Here is a 17,524-nt window from a genome sequence, read left to right on the forward strand (position 1 = left end):
AACTCGCACATCATTATCACGCCGCGTTCACAAAGGATCTCATTAGCGCTTTAACAAAAAGGAGAGGGGGAAAAAAAAACAACAAACGCGTCTCAAAGAGCTCAAAGGAAATGTTCCTTTTTCACATCCTGAGTCTTATTTGTGCAGCTTTCTCATTACGAACACATTCAACATCATGTCTCAAACTCTGGGACGCCACAACTCAACTGGAGTCCTCGTGCAAACTGTCTCCACATAATTATATTAATGACAATTTTTATATTGATGAGACAGGGCGAGGACTGAGAGGTCCTAAGCGGTGGGGGGACCTCGAGCGAGACAATAAAAATGGACGAAGCCTTGAGACGGACAGCTCAAGCTGCTGGTGTTTATTGTTTGGATGCAGAAATACATTTTACAAAAAAATAATAATAATTTGAACCACTCAAAAGAGGCAGGTTTGAGATCCAGCTCCGTAAATGTCATGGATTAGCTGTTAATCTCTAATTCATCTGACAGGAAATTGAATATTTTATTTAAGAAACCACCTTGAACTTCTTAGAACTTGAAGCTTTTTGACATTTAACAGACCACAGATTTTCAAATTGTGATGCAGGACCAGATTCATAACTCTTCAAACACCCAGGCCTCATCATTTTTGTCTCCCATTTCCACCTAAAAGCTTTTTTTTTTATCTTTCTTAGAATGATGACAATTAATGGTTATTTTACCTTAACCACACTTTTATTCCACTGTAACCATGACGACAAATGTCCTCTAACCTTTAAAACGCACCGACTCACTTGTTTGAACCAGACACTACACAAACAGACACACACACCATGGGAGGGGTTAGTTGTTCAGTTTTTGTTTTTATCCGTGACATCAAAATATTCAATCGATTTAGCGACAGTGAGAATAATTCTTCCTCGCAGCCATAAAGTGAAGTTATCGAGCTGTTCTTTCAGATCTTAGCAACACGATACATTAAGATGTGTGTTTTTATATCACGCGAGGATGAGACGACCGACATTGGAGCCGACGGCATCAAAGAAAAGCCCAGAGCCGGAGATATTTCACAAACGTAAAATCAGACACCAACATTGGTCTGAAGAGTCTGTTCACCAGCATTTTACAGAAACACGTGACTGCTCCGCTCTGGGGATGAAGAAGCCCTCTAATGCCCTCTAATACATTTCTCTGCAGTGACCAGAGGCTCATGAATAATAAAGGGGGATGCACTGATCCTGTTCTTCACTCAGACACCCACCTCATCTCACATCTGACACTGCAATATCACTCCCAGCATGCACAGCAGGGCAAACCTGCGACGCCGCACGACAGAGTCGCATCCACGTTATTACGAGGTCACTATATCGGGTCGAAAGAGACATAAATTAATTTAGTTTAGAAGTGAAACTACTTCAATGGCAGCTTAGACTTTACGAGAGAACAAATTTACAAAAGGAAATCACCAAAAGTAAAAGTAGCGTGATATCTTGTCAAGGCTTTTGGTCACTGTGGTTCGTCTTCACTGTTTAATACTCGCATGTCTCTCGCTCTTGAATTACTGCTCTACCAGCTGGACACAGGGAATAACACGTGTTGTAATTATATCCATGGCACTTTACAGTATAAGTCACATTCTCCCATTCACACTCACTTTGTCGAACCGCAAACCTTCAGGTTATTGGATGACACACGTTTCTCATCATTTCATCAAGTTAGATTTTGACTCTATAAAACAAATCCCACATGTTGTCATCATCTGGATTAACAGCTGTGCTTGTGTTTTGCATATGTACGTAGCATGCGTGTTTGTGTCTGTGCTGATGAAGTATTTTTATGCCATATGGTTGTGTAACTGTTGAAAGACTTGTGCATATTTTCTTTTTTAATGTTCATCAGATGACATTAACCTGCAGATGAAAATTACCCCGCACGGTTTAATCTGCTACATTTACATGATGGAACCTGGTGATGAACACAAATGATCGATAATGAAAGTCAACACTTTTCACATTAAAAGCCTTCTCCATCAGTTCAGGGATAAGTAAATGCTTCTCGAGCTGGTGCACGTCTGCAAGAAGCGTTCGTTTTACCTGACAATGGTTTAACAGCAAAATAGAAGAGAGTGGAATTAATTAGGAGGATGTGAAAAGGTTATTCAGGGGAAAAATTCACCCAGAGCAGCAGGTGGGCCAATCTGAAATGACTCATGTTGCCGTATTGAGAATTGGTGTTAAGGAAAATATATCCCATATGACTCATTGGAGTTTGCGGTCTTTGTCAAGGACTTCTTTAAGGGACCGGCTCGTATTTGTTGGATTTTTTGCTCCATTATACTTCACCACAATAATTCCGGAGGAGAGCTGAGCAGCGCACATTGACCTTTGGTAATCTCACAGCAGCAGTATGTGGTATTTAGTGACTTCCATTCAAGGAAAGCAGGAAAATGGCATGGTGTAGTATAAGTACATTTAAAAAAAAAGAAAAACTAGACGTGGATTGAAAATGCTTACAGGGAAAGAGAGAAGCAGAGTCCATCCAAAGGTGAAATCTTAAAAGGTCTGTCTCCTCGTTACAGCTCCGTCAATATTCACAGATGCTGTCAAATGGGTTGGGTTTCCTTATCGGGCCATATCCTCGGAGAGAGGTTGAATATACAGTGTGTATAAATACTGCATGAGGCTATAAAGCACCTTGTCTATGTCGGTCATAAATTCTAAGACTGATACCTGCGGAGTTATGGCCATGCAGTTTAAAACAGGGGAAAAGACAACACGTTACAGCAGAAACATGATGGATGTTTCTGGAACAAGGTACATGATACAAATCAGTGAAAGAAACGTCGGGAAAAGAAACCTCAGTGAACAAAGACAGTGTGCACCTCTGTGTAAATTGTGGCCCCTGATTTAGATAAAATCCTCGATCCACTGAGCCAAGTGTTTTACCCACATCCAACAACTTCATGGTCGAACATACAATCATCTCCTCAGGCCTCAACTGTCGACGTTAATCAAGAGGGAGTGAGGATGGTTTCTCCTCTGGCTTCAAAAGGCAAAACAATAACGACGGAGGAGGAGAGCTGCCAGAGCGTCTTCTTCTTCCATCTTGATTTTTATGTTGTCGACACAACTTATTGTCACTAAACGAGACGCATTTAAACTGCATCAAAATGAGAATTAAAGAATGTAATGCAAGTTTTGAGGAGCTGGGAGGAGTACTGTTCTAACTAAAATCTAAAACAAGTCCCGACCAGAATACGCTGAGCGGTTTTAAAGTGAGCTCCATGATCCATTCATCGATCGCCATGTGAGTTGAAATTGTGCATCCTCTGATTGGTGCAGTAATATAAGTTTTACAGGCCTGCTCTTGTTCTCCAGCTCAGAAAGAAAGCAGGAAACTGAAGACCGCTGTGGCATTTGCTGCAGATTTCACCCAATAAGACACATAATACCTTCCTGCCAGCTCTGCGGCTCCGACAAAAAGATGGAGAGAGTTATGGAGGAAGAGAGCAAAGGGGAGGAAAAGAGGGTGTGGAGGGGGGAATTGATAAATGAGGGGAAAGAAACTGTATTGTTCGTGTTTCATGAGCTGATGAAAAAAGACAAGACAAGGTACAAGGTAGACTGCCGGGCATTCTGCAGCCGTCAAATTACAGAGAGCAACCGTGCATAAAACGCAAACATCAGGGGAGAGAAAGGGTGAAAAACAAGTTGGAATTGCAAATCAGTTATATCTCAGATCATCCGCAGAATACGTTGTTTATCTGACAGAATATTAGTCTCTGATACCCTAATGGAAAACGACCCCAAAACTCTGAAAAAGACTTTATTCCTGTTTTATCTGAAGGGAACGAGGTGGTTCAGCAGACTGAGTAATCTCCCCTAAGAAAACTGCCCAAATATTCCCACCCCATAGATTTCAGTGTTGAGTCGGCAAGAGGTTTGGCGGGTCCAAGTTTTGAAGCTACGTTTATTTCAAGCTGTTTTCACACACGAACCCCGGAGGACGTCCACACACGATTGGATCCAGACATGAACAACGCAGCAGGAGAAACAGAAATCTCCAGACACTTTTTCTATGAAGGGCTATTCGGGTTTAGCCCAAGGACACTACGGCTTGCAGACGGGACTGGGATTGAGCCACCGACCTTCTGGAGAGAGGATATCTTTACATCTATGTCTTCTTCATGTATGGCACCATTTTTTCCTCTCGAGAGTTTTGTAATCAGCCCAACTGAAACATCTCCAGAAGTTCTTCAGAGTCTGAAGGCAGCTCAAGAAAACCAAGTTATGTTTCTAATTGGACAAGATGAAACAAAAAGAGAGGACTTCTAAAAATGGTCGAAAAAAGTCAGAGTGCTACTGTAAGTGTGTTTTTCAGAACTTCTCCGACGAGGATCCAGCTCTTGATCGACACAGATTGGCTGCTGTGAGGACTGAACTAGAAATCCTTCAGTTATAGGACAAATGGATCTAATCACACCCCAATCCTGACACTGAACCAGCACAGCTTCTCATGTGGCGAGCTGACATCTTCAAGGTTACAGAAATATTGACTGACACACTGGACAGAATGAACATTTCTGCTTTTCCTCAATTGTTCTGAAGGGAGCTGCTGCAGGGAGCTGCACACACAGGTTTGACGTTTGGATGGGGAAGCGCCAGCTTGGGCGAATGAAACTTGGATGACCCCGAAAACGGCTCGCGATTTTAAAAAATGCAAGAAGCTCGTCTTTGACAGGAAATGAGGGAAGACGTGGGGGTTACGTGTGCCGGAGAACAACGATTGCTTCAAGGGATTACGAGAAGAAAACTCGACCGACCCCCAAATGACTTTTCCGACTTTATGAAATGCAAACAAACAAGATTCCTGTCTGATTTCATATCAGAAACCTCCGAATTACAAACACCTTGGGAGTTTACACTCGATCTGACAACAAGGGAAAGGACTCCGCTAATCACCGACTATTAAAGCCTCTGCTTCTAAAGATGTTCACAGTGGGAGGTTAATGTGTGATGATAAGAAAAGGAAACGTTGTGGTGGATTGACTGAGATGGACGGAGACGCTGTAGCGTGCAGCGTGTGAACATCAGAGGTAATTTTAATCCTTAAATGTTTTTCAGACTTTCTTATCTTTATATGGATTTGCATTTCGTTTAACAATTTTCCAGTCAAGACCTTGGACAGGGTGTAATCGTCCACCGTCCAATTTCTTAGGGGGAAAAATACAAAATAGTCTGTGGCGAGAAGAACGTACTGAACTATTATGGATGAAAGATGCATCCTGAATTAATGCATGAGGAAAAGTAATTTTCAAAAAATGTGAAGAGAAAATGAGAGACAATTATTTTTCTCCAATAGTAAATTCAAAAAAGGACAAGTGTTGAATATATATATATATATATATACACGATTAAGACGAAAGAAAAGGAATTGGCAACATGTAGCTGTACATTATCTTAATCTCCTTGAAGACATTTTCTCTAGAAAATTGGATATTACAAGTGTGCATGATATTGGTTCTTGTTTTGAATGTTAAATATATTTTCTTCCGCCATCAAGTCCGAGAGGAAGAGGATTTCCATCACTGCATCGTCAAATATTCTACAGTTCCATGAGGGTCAATGAGTCCCTTTCATGAAATAAAGAAATCACTCTCTTCAGATTTGGAAATCGCAGCAACGTTAACAGTGCACGTCTGAAATGTGCTAAAAGGTCTGAGCTGGGAGGCAGAGCCAGTGTGTCTGGGCAGACCTGCCCAGATTGACACTCAACAGAGTGGAGTCAAGTGGGGTGGAGCGCTACGTGCTGGAGATCAAATAGTGGAGAGTAAAGGTCGACAGTATGAGCTGCGGAGAGTTTAGCCTGTGCACACATGATGAGGGATAGAGATTAAAGTGAAGAGAAAACTCCCAGGTGATGGCGAGATTGATGAAACGAAAACAAGGGAGACGACGGAGGATCAAGACTCGGCTCCTGATTTAACTCCAGATTTCTTTCTGACGAGCTGCCGACAACACGCAAATCTGTATTCACCGCTGGACTCCGAGCAGAAAGAGTTTGTCTTTACCCTCTCAGAGCCACCGTCCTGGGGGGAACGCAATATTGACTGGCTCAAGCAGCCGCTCCGAGCGCCCTCGGTAGCATTTTAGGTTCCGAGCTGCAGACAGCATCGTGTCTCGTTAGGCTCTCACCTCTCCTGGGATAACCTTTAAAGAAATGGACCAACTTTGAGACGAGCTTCTCCGTGAGGCGAGCGTGATCTGAGGCATACATTTCCTTTTTTCTTTTTTTTTTTTCCCCCCTGAGAGCAGCTTTTCAAAGGGACTGGAAGTTGGTCTTTTACAGGCTCATTACACTGATTTGCTGGGAGCGATAGGGACACGTCTTTATCAGAGAGATGGGACGGGACAGTAAAGCTTTGAGGGAGATGTACTTCCACTGATCGCAGTAACCTGGTGTAATAGCTGAAGTTAAAGAGATGAAGATGTAAACGGAGAGCGAGCGCGTCTTTTAATCCAAAGATCTTTCATGTTTGATGTGTTAATGGTACACTACAAGTTCCGAAACGCCCCCAGAGGAGTTGTGACTCTGCAATCAGTCACAAAGCTCTTTATCAGTGATGCACTTTATATTCTCTGACATGCTCATCACATCGCATACAAAATGCATTCCCCGCACACATGTAGCTGCACACACACACAGACACACACAGAGAAAATGGCTCATTTCCATCTCTTAATATCAGGCTCACCCTCCAGTATCTCTTGGCCGTCTCCACCCTGGAGGGTTTCCTGTGAAGGCCCAGCGTCCCCATCGGATGATCGAACATCATCCTGAAGCCGTCCGTGGCAGCCAGTTAGCCTCTCGCTGTCCCGGGGACGATACAGCTTCTCCGCCAGCGAGCCACTGTCTGCTTTGACAGCCCACTAGCCTTTCCTATTTATGAAGTAGCTGCCACACCCAGAGCCATTACACTGTGTATTTCCCAGCAACTGTAAGCAAACAAAAACAACAGCCAGTCCCTCTGTCTCCAACCCCTGCTGCACGGCCCGCACATTAACGGGCCCTAATGGAGGCCGGAGACAGTCACGGCCAAGATTAGCTTTCACTTTTCTGCTCGGAGGCAACCCACACCAGGAGAGTCCTCATAAAAATCGCTGCATGATGCTCACCTCTAATCAGCGCAGCGCCGCAATTAGAGGGCTTAAACTAATGAACGGGAGAAGTTTGGAGATCCAGATGCAGAGGGAGTGCACAGGGCTGATGCAGGGTGAACACGGGTAATTCAACACCTCCATATGAGATGCCACTGAGGGGAACAATCAGTGCTAAACTGTTTATTCAGCCATTAGAGTTAGAGCATGGCAGGTAAGTGGCGGATTTGAGTTCATGAGCTTGCAGTTGGGAGTGTAGGCGAGCGCCGATGACGAGCAACTGCGAGGAGCGAGAGGCAGCCTTATGTTTTCTGTCTTTATGTGAATTTCCTGCTTCAGTGCATCCACACAAAACATCCAAGCATCCAAGATGGTGACACACCAGGACTGTTTTGGCTCCAGGTCAGTTTTAATCCTCGTCGTCACTAACATGCCTGAAAACAAACATCAGGTGGCCGCTCTCTAAACCAGACAACTGCTGGTTGGTTTCTTCCAGACAGGATATCAATCAATCAATCAATCAATCAATCAAATCTTATTTATGCCATGAACGAATAAGCCCAAGTGCGTGTGAGTGTCTACGTCATCGTTTCCAAACATCTCTGTTTCTGCTCGAGAAAATTCCAACTAAAACTGGACCAGCAGCGTTTCCAAACGTCCAAAGTCCAAATGAGCAAAGACAACAGAGTTAGTAGCACATGCATTTCAAAAATCAACATTATTATCGATATCACCTCAAACTGAGATGCCATCATCACAAAGCAGCACCCCCTAAGTGTTAAATCTTGTTTTTCTTCTGTCCGGATGCAGCAGACGTGATTAATCTCAGCAGGAACTTAATAATAACAATTTCGGGCCTTGTCGGGAAGTAATCTCTCACACAATGGCAGCACCAGTAAAATCTGAATAATCGTCTTTTGATGTCCACTGCGATCATCATGTAATTGCCTAAAAGTTGAGGCTGTTTACGTTAGGAGTGGAGGAGGTGCTCGGTTTTGCCGGGTCCTTGCATGTGGTGCTCACCTGTGCTCAGTGATCAGAGGGTGAATATCCACACCAGCGAGTGAGTCGTGAACAGTTTCTGTCAACTGCTTGATCATTGTTAATAATAAAAGCACATTCATTAATTTAAAAACAGTCTGATATGCATTGGCTGCACATCAGACTGTTCAAAACCTTGTCGGCCAGTTTTGGAGCCTCGACGATGATTAATGCATCGCAGCCTCGCTGGTGAATTAACACTGGGTGGGGTTTTCTTTGAATTTTGAATATTTCAGCAGCGACTCCTCCTTCCCCGAGGCTACTCCTGCAAACAATACACTTCATGCATGAATGTGTTTCTGTTGTTGAGAGGTTTGGTATAATTAGTGCAAACTGATAAATGTATCATGTCTGTCAATGAAAAGTCAGTCGAGGAGTGTAAACTAAATATTTTTCTCTTTTGAATACGCCTGCGACGATTTGTTTTAAATGTGGTCGTTTCAGATAAACACTGTTCAATTCAGGAAGGATGAAAAAAAAAAAAAGGCACAACAGAACATTAGGAATGTTGACGACCAAATATCAAACCACTGCATCAAGCGGCTGTAATTGACAATAGGCCGTGTGTTAAATTGACTCAGTCGGGATTACAACCTGGAATCTAAAGCTTCACAAACATCTGCTCACGGACGGAGCTGAACTGTTGCAGCAGCTCGGATTACTCTGGTCTGTGTGCGGCGGCTGAATCCCACAGTGGCACGAGAGGTGAGGTTGTTTTTTTTAAAAGGGAAAAAGGTGAAAACAAAAAATGTTTTTCTCCTGGGTAATAAGGAAATGAAACAGTAAAGTGAGGCTGTGCAACGTCTGCAGCAACTGAAGCCAAACGTCTACCCAGGAGATGAATTTATCATCATGAGTTTGGAGAGTTTCTTATCATAAGACAGCATATGCTTGTACATAAGGTGAAAACAAAACTCAAGGTTTGATAGAATTGAATAGAGCCTGTATTCATCTGCCAATAAGTGGACTATTGAGTTGTGTTTCTTTAAAAAGTCTTGATTTATGTTTCTCTATCTTTATATATTCTCTAAAGAAACCTGAGAAATGAAAAGAGCCAAGTGCTCAATCAACTTTACATGCATGGCAGCAAAACTCCAGGTTGAAGAACCAATTTCATTTTGGTGCATTTTTTGCTTTATTTAACAGATAGAGAAATAGTTTCTTTCACTGTTTTTTAAATAATTCATGCATCTTCAATGATGTCCATGAGTGTGTCCATCTTGATTGAATTCAAGTGGAGTGTTGGGCCTCGGAGCAGGGAGATATTCATGTTCTTTTCATGCTTTGTTTCTTCGTTTCTGAAAGTCTACTCTTTTTTTACACCCCAACACAACGAAACTAAAGTGCACCTTCAGCACATTGTTGCACCAAACTGAAACCCTGTCGATCTCCTCCACTTTGACATACAGGACAATTCAGTATTTATCTATAATGTGCATAATTCAGGCCACTGTTGCAGCCCTGTCCAGGGCCTTTCACCGGCCGGAGCGAGGCTGACATGCAGTGACAGATAAACCAGGCAGGCTGCATTCTGCAGCTGCTTTATGGCTGACAGCCCCTGAAATGGATTACTAATGGATCAAACAGAGCAAGAAAGAAACTACCTCGGGGGGGGGGGGGGGGGGGGGGGGGGGGCTGCTACCTTGGTGTGTGACAAGGAGAGGGGGCTTAGAGAAAGAGAGGAGAGAGGGAACACTGAGAGCGGAAGAGGACGAGAGAAGGAATAGGGAACCATTAGAAAGTGACACTTTTGAAAGAGTTCGACACGTTGGGGGTTACAGTCCGGTGGACGTTCAGCTCGGTGACCCTGGGAGGAGTTGGGTGTATTTTCTTCCATTCCAGAAGAGGAGACGGACAAAATACACGTCGATGCTTCTGAGATATTACAGTCGCAGCAGGAACGGACGCCGCAGCGCTGGCAAAGTGTCATTAATGTCTGGTCTGCACTTTATTTCCTGTCAGATCAGAGTAGACGAGGGAGCGGCGTCCTCAAGGCCAAACACGGATTCAAATCGTGTTCGCGCATGAAAGACAAAGTGCTGCTGCAAGTGTGTGAATGTGTGAGTTGCTTTGTAGATTGTGCTGACACAAGCCAAGCAGCCGTCACATGGGAGCGTCAGTGGTGTAATGATCTAACTCCTGCGGCCCCCGGTCTGCACAAAGCTCATTTACAAATCCTCCTCCCCTGGTGCCCCTGGTGCCACACGCAGAGAAGGCTGCCATGTCACTTTCATAACTGTCTCATTTGAAGGCTTCGTATCATCCACGGCTAAACACAACAGCACTTTCTAGATATTTTCTGAAGGGGCTGCATGCGAGAACGCAAATGTCTGAATCACCTGTTATGATTCGTACAATGGTCTGCAGACACGTTAAGTGTTTTATTAATAGGTCCTGCATGAGTGCCAAGGGCAAAATACACAGCAACAATCTCCATCTTATCAATTTCTGCTCCATTATTATGTCTACAATGATATATTTATATATATATACATTTTCTTTTTCAACTAACATTTCAAAAACAAACCTGTCACCAAAACAAACACATTCATTTCTTTCCATCCTGAGCTCTGGAAAGCTGCGTCAGCTCGGTGAAGAGATACTTATGTAGATGTACATTGTCCTCGAGTGCCAAATAAAGCCGTCTCTCCGCTGCTTTTCATCATATATCATAAACCATCTTCTCCTTTTCATTCCTCTCACAAACAGCATCAACGAGTTCTTTTCAGAAAATAAACCCAATCCACAATACTGTCTACCATCCCCTCGAATTATTTTCTACTTCTATTCTTCTAATAAAGAACTCGGTATACGTCTCCATAGCCGCAGAAAAGCAATATTCTGAGGCTGGAAACAAAGATGAACATTTTTTCCATTGCCTTCGGTTCATATCTGGGGGTAATTCTTCACACACGTACAGGGAGGTGCATTTATCCTGAGCCCAGTCGCGGCCTCACAATGTCCCGTAATGGCTGTATGGATTCCAAGCAAATAAAAAAGGGCCGAGGTCATTTGTTACATACAACACGTGTCCCTGCTCTCTTTATGCCGCGTGTATGTGCCGACATGAGCTGAGAGCAAGTTATGTGCGTGTTTCAGTGGAACAGAGGAAGCTGGTTGAAAGGCGGTGAACATCCAGAGCGATGAAGAGTGAAGGAAAGAAAAAAGAAAATCAATTGTTTATTAAGAGGCCATGGAAGATCTCGATGTATGACTGAGTGAAAATGTGAAAGTAATACAACATCATTGTTTCACCATAGAGGTGAACGTGTGTATGTCTCTCTCTGTGAGCAGAGACGGGAGCGAGTGATAAACTGCTTCATCACAACTAAGACGTGCACCGCCGGAAACTTCAAAGTAAAGTTCACTCAGCACAACGGTCGAAAAGTTTAACTTATTGTTTCCACACTTATCAGATTCTGTTAAAGCTCTTTTCAACTGTTTCTTTAGTTGATGACGATTATGATTACGATTAATCAACGATTATTTAAGTTACGATTATTTTATATCAATGCAAATCTGCCGTTTCCTTCAGTTTCATGGAGCTTTGTACTGACTTCAACCTTCATTCTTATCACTCATTGCATCATTCTGATCAATGGCAGGCAGCTGTTTTCTGTCCTACTGTGCAGATGATCACAGTTAGAGAACAGCTGATGAACAAAGCGGTGCCTTTAGTCGCTTAAACATCAGAAATTCCCCTCCGCAGCTGGTAGAGACCCAAAAAAAAGAGCTAAAAGCAGAGTGACACACATCAGGTGACGAGAAAGACCATATTTTCTTCATTTCTGCAGAAACTGTTTAACTAAGTTTAACTTCACCACATCAACAGAAAAGCCAGCTGTGTGTTTCAGCATCATTTTAAAGTGAATATGCTCCTTTGCTTCGTGGCAACGGTTAAATAAGAGCTCCAGGTGCCAAAGTGGCTGTAAACTGAAATGTAGCAGCCGAGCCGCCACCTCCCCTCAAACATCGACATTCAAGTCAGCGCAACTCATTTCAGCTGAGATACAAAGATGTGCAGCCCGGGACCGTGCAGCCATGACCGGAGCCATGTGTCGGGGACAAGAGACAAGGTTGCTGATGTAGAGTCACGCTTCAGCGGGCCGACACCATTCAACAGGACACAAGGTCAAGAAGGCGAGCGAGGAGGAGAAAAAGAAAAAGGAAATAGATCAGAGGAAAAATGAAGAGGCGGCGGTGAAGATTGGAGGCTCGGTTCTTGTCTGCGGCTCTCAACAGGTCAGTGGGAAGGAAAGACAATTCCAGTTTGTAACGAGCTCTGGAAGCAAAATCAACTCAGGGAAGATAAATACAGACCGAGGATCCAGCAACAAAAGGACGTCTGTTAACCAGCACGACATGTCAGAGAAGGTTTTTATATGAGTAACGTTATTTATAGCCCAGAGTCATTTTAACAAGGACAGAAATGGAGACGCTGCGATAAAATCTGAGTGAATTATTGCTTTATTATCTCTAACCTGAAGTGGAGATTTACCTGCAGGGCGCTGCTTTTGTTTCAGGTACTTACTACCAGCCGTACGAGCGAAGCGTAATCAGAAACCTTCGCATCTCTGCTCAGAGTCATCAGGGGCGGCAGTGAATTAGCACGAGCAGATGAGTCTAATTTTGATGTTTGTGAGGAGGAGACGTGAAAGGAGCAGGAGAATATTTAAAATTAGCACAAGCAGGATGAGGGAGGAGCAGAAGGAGGTTGAAAAACAAAACGCTGTTTATCCACGAAGGAGAAGAAATAGAGAGAATAAGTAAACCTCTGATTTAGAGCTGGAAAAATGGAAACATGGATCATATAGAGAATAAAGTTAAAACAGAAGATAAACAGATGATTAAAAAAAAGGGGAATTCCCTCAACAACAAATTAACCAAACAATCGTTCACTATCTCATTTACACCTACGGTCAATTCAGATTCTCCACTTAACCTCCGTGTCTTTGGACTGTGGGAGGACGCCGGGGGAAAAACCCAATCACAACAATTCTGCAGAATGAATGCCCCCCCCCCCTTCTTCTGCAGTGACACTGAAAACCCTCTCCTGTACGATCTTAACATTTTGTTTCCTCACACGCTCGTGCATTAATAATGCACAACCACACTTCTCTCTCTCTCTCTCTCTCTCTCTCTCGCAGATGAAAACAAAACTGTCATGTTCAACTCCGAGGAACCCGACAATCAGAGACGCGCCGTTTCCTATTCCTAACACACCTCTGAACTGCCGCCCTTCTCCATCTCTACATCAAGAAACAACATGTCGGGGGGGTGGGGGTGGAGGTGGGGGTGGGTTAAAAGCCAGAAACACCTGGCAGAATGAATCCACCTGAAAAGGTAAAGTTTGGAAGAGACAGCAGGAAGTGCTTTTTGTTCTCTGAAAAGTGCAGAAATAATAGACGTTGTTGTGGGTCGCTGTGTGCTGACGTGTGTATCCGTCAACTCCAGCTGCCGAAACTCTGCCTTCTGTGTCTCGTGGAATAAATATCAGTTTGATTCATGTGCGGAATTAAACACACAGACTAATAGCAGCATCATTATGGGATAGAGAAGGATTTAATCATTTAAGCTGTTACGATCCGACATAAAGCCGAGATATTAGCGTCCCTGTGCATCATGTGCTTTAAACATTCACACGTCTCTATCTGCACAGAGTCAAGGCAGAAAAGCAAAATAGAGATGTTGCAGGAAGCCTCGCAAATAGTTTTAATATCTGATGCATTGTGGGACATGTTCTGCCGTTAACGTGACTCATTAACTTCTAAACGAACTAAGGTTTCAACTTTTTATTTGTGTGCAGCTGTTTCTGTCGAACTTAATGCAAGACGGTGTTTCATCACCGTCTCTGGCTAAAAGGTTTAAGTTGAGCTGGATGTAATGTCTGCATTTGTACACAAGGGACAAGATTTTGGGGCAGTAAGCGAATCTGTTTGTGTTTATCTGCATTCATACGGAGAAAGCTGCTAATAGAGATTAGCCGAAATGTGGTTTGGACCTAAAACACCTGGGAGAAGTATCCCTGTCTGTGTTCTGTGTGGAGAAACGTTCGACTCCTGTGATCACAGAAAAGAGTCTCGGCCCAGATATTGTCCATTTACGTCCTCCCACAGTCCAAACACATGCAGGTTAATTGGAGACTCTAAATCGCCCCGTGGGTGTGAATGAGAACATGCTGGTTGTTTGTCTCTATATGTCAGCTCTGCACTATACGCTCGTGATATCTGCCGGGATTAGCTACAGCTCCATCCATGACCCTCGGGATTTTGAACCTCACTATATCAAATGTTCATGCACATAGAATTCAGTGTCAGAACTGGATTAAACGGAAGCCTGCAGGGTTAATAAAGAGTCAGAATGCACAACATCATGAAGCTGCGGTGCAAATCTTCCACGGCTGACAGTCCCTCTGGGAGGATGCGTGCTGAATAGAGTTGCTTCTTCTCACACAAGTGCTAATTTGATCCTAATGCACGTGGACTCGATGTGCTCTCACGCTCTTTGTTGCATTTGAGCCCATCGACGCCGCTGCCAGTGTCTCTGCTCCCATCATGCTCCGTCTCTCTGTGTAAAGTCAGAGAGAGGCTAACAAACACGAGCCGTTTTCTGCCGATGCTAATCGCCGACTATGTAAGAGCCTGTAGATGAACACTGTGCTGCACTTTAGTTAATATCAGTGGGTTTTCTCCTTTAATCCAATGCCTTGGTTCTTTTTCTTTGCTGAGCTAATGATCACAAAGGCAGCGAGTCAGGTGACTTCACTTTTACCCATCAGGCCTCTGCTGTGATCCCTCGTCAGTGCAGACTGGGTCATATCCTCCGTCTATTGTCCCTGAGACACACGTTTCATCTTTTATGTTATTATACACTATTCAATTATCCACCTCTGGTTTTGATCAAGGGTCTCACTGTCGCCCCCCCCCCCCCCCCCCTCTTTGCCTTTAAGGCAAATGCTTTATCTTGTCCATCCCCGTCCCTTCCTCCCTCCGTCCCTCTGCCTCTGTACTTTTCTTTCATCATCTCTCATCCTCCCCGTATCATTGATTTAACCTCACTCTGTATGCCTGGCCCTCAGTCCCAACAGACGCTCTGCTTCCACGGCGAGACGCTTCAGCCATTTGCCGCAGAAATGATCCACCTCGCTCTGAGACAGGAACAGGACAGCCTCTAGTGGTGCAGCAGGGGCACTTCAACTGATGCCTTCACCTCTCGAGCCTGACAGAGAAGATGTAGCTGTCGTAAATGCAAAGATTCCTAATCAGCTGAGCCATTAACACGAATCTCGACAGGAACATATTTGATTTCAAGTCTGCAATATGTATCTGCGTCTGTTGACTAAATGAACCTGAGAGATCTGCTTTGATTCACAGATTTCTGTTTCCAATTACATGAAAGAGAATTATCAGTTTGAATTTAAAATCTTTGCACACAAGAATCACATCTGAAGACCAAACCAAAACCTGCACAAGTCGATTTTTAAAGAGCTATACAACCTGACATTCTTGAAAATCTCTGGATTGAAAAGCTTCTTCACTTTGAAGAACCATTTTTGGATGAGAGCTAAAGCCTCTTAAAGCCCCTCAAGCGAGTCCAGTTACCTGCGTATATAACATTTAAAAAAATAGCATGAACTTGATGATTGAGGATCTTCACAGACAAACTTCAGACGTACGCCTGCCCGGCTAAATTTAGACCCTGGAGCCAAAAACAAACTTTGCGAACTCATAAAGATGCCGACTTGTCGCCCTTGGAAGAAATTTTCAGCGAGTAAACGTGAGAAAACTGCATCATAAAACAGTCGACTCCCCTGCTAAGACAATATTGGCGTCCGACATCTGTCATAGCTCCATATAAATCACCGGCTTGTTGTTTTGCAGGAGAAATGCTGGGGAGTTATTTGCCTCTCTCCTGTTTCCTCCCTAATCTTAGAAATACTGCGTCCAGTCATAAATAATGACTTAATCAGCACTCCAGTTTTCTGACCCATAAAAGTGAAATGCAGCGCAGCTCTTAAGACCCATGTGCTTGTGCGGATTGTGTGTGTGTGTGTGTGTGTGTGTGTGTGTGTGTACAGCTGTGTGCATGTGTCAGAGAGATGGATAGGGAGGGGAGAAGAGCTCTGCATGAAAACCCAGCACAGGAGACTTTTTGGTTCTCGCCTCCCCGTCCTCCTCCATTGCGCCGCTTCTCCCCGCGGTGGAAACGCCTCGTGAAGAGGCCGGATATGAATTCGTTTTATGCTGAGATGAAGTTATTAATGCCCACCATCCGTTATCATCAGCTCGCTGCCACACGAGCAGCGGCGACACAAAAGAGGAATGCAGCGCCAGAGAGTTGCAGACGTCAACGAGGAGACGCGCAATGCCACCTTGGTATTGATGAATAGGTCTTCCCTGTGTTTACAGAGCATTTATTTCACAATTTCTGCAAAACACAGGTTTCAAGGGACAACTCAAAAGTCTGGGATAGAGAAGGATGCAAAAATAATGTTTTGGTTCAACAATTACTTCTACTTTTATTTTGGAAGCTGACGAGACACTTTATTTTGCGAATCCCTCGAGGAAATAACTGGAATAAAAACGAGATTTTTCTGATTCTATGCTTTGCTTCACACTACGGATAAATGCATAGCTACATAATCACATAGTTCAGCCACCTTTGCTTTGAGGAACCTCAAGCATACCCTGCGTTTACTGAGCATTTACTTCACATGTCAAATGTGTGGCAGACAGAGAGGCTGAAGAAATAATGTTTCTGCTCAACAGTTACTTTAATTTTCAGTTCGGAAGCTGAACGCTGTCACAAACCCCTCGAGGAAATCACTCCAGGAAGGTTTAGATTGTCCTGATTCTATAGGGAACCATTTCTGTGCTTTGCTATACATTATAGATAAATGCATGCACACACATCATATATATATATATATATATATATATATATATATATATATATATATATAGAACAACTTTGACACAAACCCATTAAAATAACCTTCACCGTCTATAACAGCCGATCACGTGACCCCGCCACACACCCCCCGCCATGATTGGCCTTTGCACGAGGGCGCTGACTTACACGTACAGATACAGCCTCTTAATGTGCGGCTGATTTGGTTAGCAGGAGTTTTGGCGTGATAAATAAACCATACGGCCGATTTGCACCCTGATGGCTGCATAATTCATCCCCGGAGAAAAGTGGTGCACGTGTGAGTGAGTCATGTTTGATCAACATGGAGCGTCAGAGGGTTTGTTCATGAAGGAGAAATTAACCGAGCCAGAGGTCAAAGTGGCTCGTCGCCGAGGATTTTACAATATGACAGTAATCAAGTGAAGGTT

General features: G+C 43.7%; 1 protein-coding gene across 5 annotated transcripts in view; it reads right to left on the bottom strand.

The window, feature by feature from the left end:
* Positions 1 to 17,524, bottom strand: part of dpp6a (dipeptidyl-peptidase 6a) — a 158,629-nt gene that overhangs the window by 86,562 nt on the left and 54,543 nt on the right. The window contains exon 1 of one of the 5 annotated variants that reach the window (XM_020103214.2): positions 6,743 to 6,853. The exons of the other annotated variants lie outside the window; for them this stretch is intronic. Within the exon in view, the coding sequence (XP_019958773.2) occupies positions 6,743 to 6,823 (81 nt within the window). The 5' untranslated portion in view covers positions 6,824 to 6,853. Of the gene's footprint in view, positions 1 to 6,742; positions 6,854 to 17,524 lie in introns of those variants that run through there. 5 annotated transcript variants of the gene reach the window in all.

This window comes from Paralichthys olivaceus, chromosome 17 (assembly GCF_024713975.1).
Source record: "Paralichthys olivaceus isolate ysfri-2021 chromosome 17, ASM2471397v2, whole genome shotgun sequence".
Classification (NCBI taxonomy): Eukaryota; Metazoa; Chordata; class Actinopteri; order Pleuronectiformes; family Paralichthyidae; genus Paralichthys; species Paralichthys olivaceus.